Source organism: Pteropus vampyrus, unplaced genomic scaffold, assembly GCF_000151845.1.
Source record: "Pteropus vampyrus isolate Shadow unplaced genomic scaffold, Pvam_2.0 Scaffold138, whole genome shotgun sequence".
Taxonomy (NCBI): Eukaryota; Metazoa; Chordata; class Mammalia; order Chiroptera; family Pteropodidae; genus Pteropus; species Pteropus vampyrus.
In genome coordinates this window covers 1677139-1681455 of record NW_011888919.1, presented here as the reverse complement: position 1 = coordinate 1681455, position 4317 = coordinate 1677139, and the positions used below count along the sequence as shown (strand labels likewise).

Here is a 4317-nt window from a genome sequence, read left to right as displayed (position 1 = left end):
AACCATAGCCCTCCGCTTTTGCTGCAGCCATGACCTCTCTCCCTCGACCCAGCCCTGCCTTTTGCCCTTGACCGGCCCTTGCCCCTGACCGTAAGCACCCCCCCCTCCCCTTCCCCTTAGATCCCACGGAGCACGTGCAGTTCTGGGTGGGCAGCCCGGCCACCACGGAGGGCTGGGTACGCGAGGGCGACTCCGTGCAGCTGTTCTGCCGTGGTGACGGCAGCCCCAGCCCGGAGTATACGTTTTACCGCCTTCAGGTGATTCACCCCGTCGTTCTTTTGGAAGCCCTGGCCCCTGACCTCTGTGACATACTGACTTGTCCCAACTTCTAACCTTTCACCTGGGTGGCCCTTGGCTTAGCAAGACACCGGGCCAGTGACCCGGGAGTTAATGGGACCTCTGATGCCTGATTCGAGAGACTCCCAACTGAGCATGATCCCGGACTCGAGAGACCCCCCGGCCCAGCAAGGCCTCTGCCCGCTTACTCCAGCGGGCTCTGACCTCGCATGATGCTAGCCTGGTGACCTTGACCGAGCGTGACCCCGCCGGGCCAGGGTGGCTCCTGAGCCGAGTCCCTCATCCCTGGTCACCCAGGACAAGCAGGAAGACGTGCTGAAAACAAATCTCGAGGGGAACTTGACCCTGGAGAGGGTGCAGCGGGGCCAGAGTGGGACCTACGGCTGCAGGGTGGAGGACTACGACGCTGACGAGGACGCTGAGCTCTCCCAGACCCTGGAGCTTCGCGTGGCCTGTGAGAGCCCTGGGAGGGTTGGTGGGGTGGACCCTGGCCCAGGCTGCCTCGTCGCCCTCGCCCGCCACGGCTCTGCCGCCTGATGTATGGTCCAGACGCCCCCCGCCCCGTCCAGACTCCCACACCGGGCAGCCAGCCAGAGAGCCCTTTCCAGAGCATGAACTTGACCTTCCCCTGCTCCGGAACCTGCCGTGGCTCCCCAGTGCCCTCGGGAGAAAGCCCAGGTGCCTCAGCACAGCTCGTAGGGTCCGCCTGGCCGGCTTCACCTGTGGCCGACTCTGCTCTCCCACCAACGCATTTTCCTCATCACACCCCAGCTCCTCTCATTCCCATGGTAACTCCCCATCCTTCTCCCATCGTTTCTGACCAGGATCTTGGGTCCGGTCTTCTAAGAAGCTCTCTCAGTTCACTCGTTCCCCTTCCCCCCCGCCCCCCATGGGCCCTGAGGCCGTGTTCCTCCTCAGCATTCCTTACACCTCCTTGCCTGGGGCTAGACCCTGTGCCAGGCGCTGGGGACACACCTGCAAACAGGACAGCTCGAGCCTCGCCGTCACAGGGCTCCCGACCCAGTAGGGGAGACAGATGGTAAATGCTAACAAGACACTTTGGGGTAGCAAGCCTGCGTCTGCAGGGACTAACGCGGATGCATAGGATAAGGAATTAGTCCACTGAGCGGGAGGGAAAGAGTTTAGATGGCGGGGGGTGGGGGGGTTGGCAGGCCATGTCCCCGGGAAGCTAATTCTGAAAGCAGGAAGTTTATGGGGAGGGCCTTGGCATCCACAACTACTGGGGGGTGGGGAGGGGAAGGAAGCAGTTGGGGGCAGAGGGAGAAGTTGGGCTGCAGTGTCAGAAGGCCTCGGTCGGCCCACAGGGCACTTGGAAGCTGGGATGTCCACAGTTGGGCCGAGGAGCCCTGGCCTGGATACCCCCCCATCAACCAGTCGTTGGCTGTTGGGCTGCCTGAGGAAGGAAGCATGGCCTTGAGCAAGGGGTGCTCAGCAGCTGAGGCAGTTCCCAGAGAGGCCCGACAGCTGAGGGCCGACAGCTGACGGCCCTGGCAACAGCTGAAGGGGAGATCTGAGTATTCACAACAGGGGGTCAGAGAGGCCTCTCCGAGAAGGGGACATTTATTTGACGAGGAAACCACAGAATGGAAGCGGAAATGCAAAGAGCCGGAAGACGAGCGCTCCAGGCACAGGGAACGGCAGGTGCCAAGGCCCTGAGGCAGGACCCAACTCGGCAAACTAGACAGAAAGAGCAAGGGCCGCTGGAGCTCAGGGGGCGAGGCAGGAGGGCGGGAGACAGGCTGGCAGGGGTCAGACCAGCAGGGCCTTTGGGCCTGGTCAAGGGACGTGGCCTTTATGCCACGGGGGCTGCAGGATTTTAAGCAGAGAGAAGGATATTAAGCAGGATTTTAAGCAGAGAGAAGGATTTTAAGCAGAGGGATATTTCGAAAAGATCCCGCCAGCTACACAGTGGAGAATGGCCTGGAAAGAAGAGTCTTGCCCCAGCCACAAGACCGGCCAGGAGGTGACTGCAGCGGTCAAGGCAGCTGGACCTTGGGAGGCCCAAAATGGAAGGATCCATTTAGCGGGCAGAGTAGAAAAAGACTTGACGACCGAAAGGGCAGTGGACAGGAGACGGCGAGAGGGTCTGGGCTTGAGCACAAGGTTTTGGTGGTCAGTCAGAGCAGGAACACCGCCCACCTTCAAGGTCGTCCGTTAACCTTGGGCCCAGACGTCAGCTCTGGGGGAGAGTGGCCGAGGCGGGCACGGATTTTGGAGGTAGACTCCCAGGTTTGGGCTTGAGATTTGGCCCAGACGGGAGAGAGGACAGTTCGTGGCTACAGTGAACGAGGAGGAAGGCTTGGCCTTCTCCGCTGACGTTTGTGCATTCGCGTCTGCACCCACGACAGCCCTGGAGCGCCCCGAAGCGAGTGGGTGAGGGTCTGGGGAAGGTGACAGTCTGTACCCCCTCCAGACCTGGACCCCCTCGAGCTCAGCAATGGGGAGGAGCTTGCCTTACCCCTGGGCGGCAGCCTGGCCACGAACTGCTCCGTGCAAGGCCTACCCACCCCCACGCTACGCTGGACCAAGGTGAGGGGGAGAGGAGCCCCCCGCCCTGGGACCCCCTCCCTCCCCGCGCCCCCTCCCCTCCTCTCACATGCCGCCTGGCCTCTTCTCTGCTCCTCACCCCACAGGACTCGATGCCCCTGGGGGAGGGCCCCACGCTCTCGCTCAGCTTCGTCACTTTTGACTCTGCTGGCAGCTACACGTGCGAGGCCTCCATGCCCACGGTCCCCCTCCTGAGTCGCAACCGGATCCTCAGGCTGCTGGTTGAAGGTTCGGGGGTAGGGACAACCTGGGCTGGGGACAGTGGGTTTGGAGGGCCGGGACCGACGGGACGGGGCCATGGCTGGGCCCTCTGTGCCCTGCTCTGTGCCTCTCCCCTGTCTCCTCCTCGTCCTCGCTCCCTCTTTTCCCCAGCCTGCCTCCTCCTCACCGCTTTCCGCTCCCACCCCCGTCACCCACAGGGTCACCAGAGTTAAGGCCAGAGGAGACTCTGCCCAAGGCCGCGGGCAGCTGGACAGAAGGGGATGAAGTCAGGCTGGTCTGCTCTGCCCGCGGTTACCCGGAGCCCAAACTCAACTGGAGCCAAATGGGAGGCAGTGTAAGGGCCCCTCCTGTCCCCTGTGAACTCTCCGGGACCCAGGTCCCCGGGGGACCCTGCCCCATCACCGATCCAAACACTGTGCTCCCTTCTCCTACTTCCTGGGGGGCTGGACATCACCTCTGCCCTCACCCCAGCCCTTGATCCCACGGGCCCAGGCCTGACCCGAGCCTCCACAGCCCGCAGAGCCAGCCTCCGGAGGCCAGGGCTGGGTGAGCAGCTCCCTGACCCTGAAGGTGACCAGTGCCCTGAGCCAAGACGGTGTGTACTGTGAGGCCTCCAACCCCCACGGGAATGCCCGGCACGTGTTCCACTTCGGCCCCGGTGAGTAGCCGCGGTGGTGACAGGACCGGGCGCGGGGCGCACAGAGTGCGGCTGCTGAGCGTCTCCTCTGTCTCGTCCCCACAGTGGCCCCCCAGACCTCCCAGGCCGGAGTGGCCGTCATGGCCGTGGCGGTCAGCGTGGGCCTCCTGCTCCTCGTGGTCGCTGCCTTCTACTGCATGAGACGCAAGGGGCGCCCTGGCTGCTGCCGGCGGGGGGAGAAGGGGGCTCCGTGAGTGGCCTGCACCCGCAGAACCGACCTCTGTAACCCAACCCCCATCCACCTCTGACCTCGCCCCCCAAACCCGGATGCAATGCAGTCCCATCTCCAACCTCAAACCCAGTCCGTAACCATCCCTTCCCCCTCGTCATCCCCAACTACCGCCCCACCCAACCCATGAGCATCCTCAGACCCACCCTGAGCCCAGCTTAACGCCATCCCTAACCTGCCCAACTCCCATCTCATCCCCAACTCCCGTCCCAACCCTAACGCGACCATCTCAACCGTCTCCCCTCCAAACCCATCTCATCCTCATCACCAACTCCAACCGCATCCCCAGTCCCAACCCTACCCC

General features: G+C 63.3%; 1 protein-coding gene across 1 annotated transcript in view; it reads left to right on the top strand.

Annotated features, from left to right (window-relative positions):
* BCAM (basal cell adhesion molecule (Lutheran blood group)) overlaps nucleotides 1-4317 on the top strand; it is a 33960-nt gene that overhangs the window by 4123 nt on the left and 25520 nt on the right. Inside the window, exons 4-10 of the mRNA XM_023535249.1 lie at nucleotides 121-257; nucleotides 595-751; nucleotides 2732-2847; nucleotides 2952-3093; nucleotides 3285-3421; nucleotides 3601-3745; nucleotides 3830-3978. Of these exons, the coding sequence (XP_023391017.1) occupies nucleotides 121-257; nucleotides 595-751; nucleotides 2732-2847; nucleotides 2952-3093; nucleotides 3285-3421; nucleotides 3601-3745; nucleotides 3830-3978 (983 nt within the window). The remainder of the gene's footprint in view (nucleotides 1-120; nucleotides 258-594; nucleotides 752-2731; nucleotides 2848-2951; nucleotides 3094-3284; nucleotides 3422-3600; nucleotides 3746-3829; nucleotides 3979-4317) is intronic.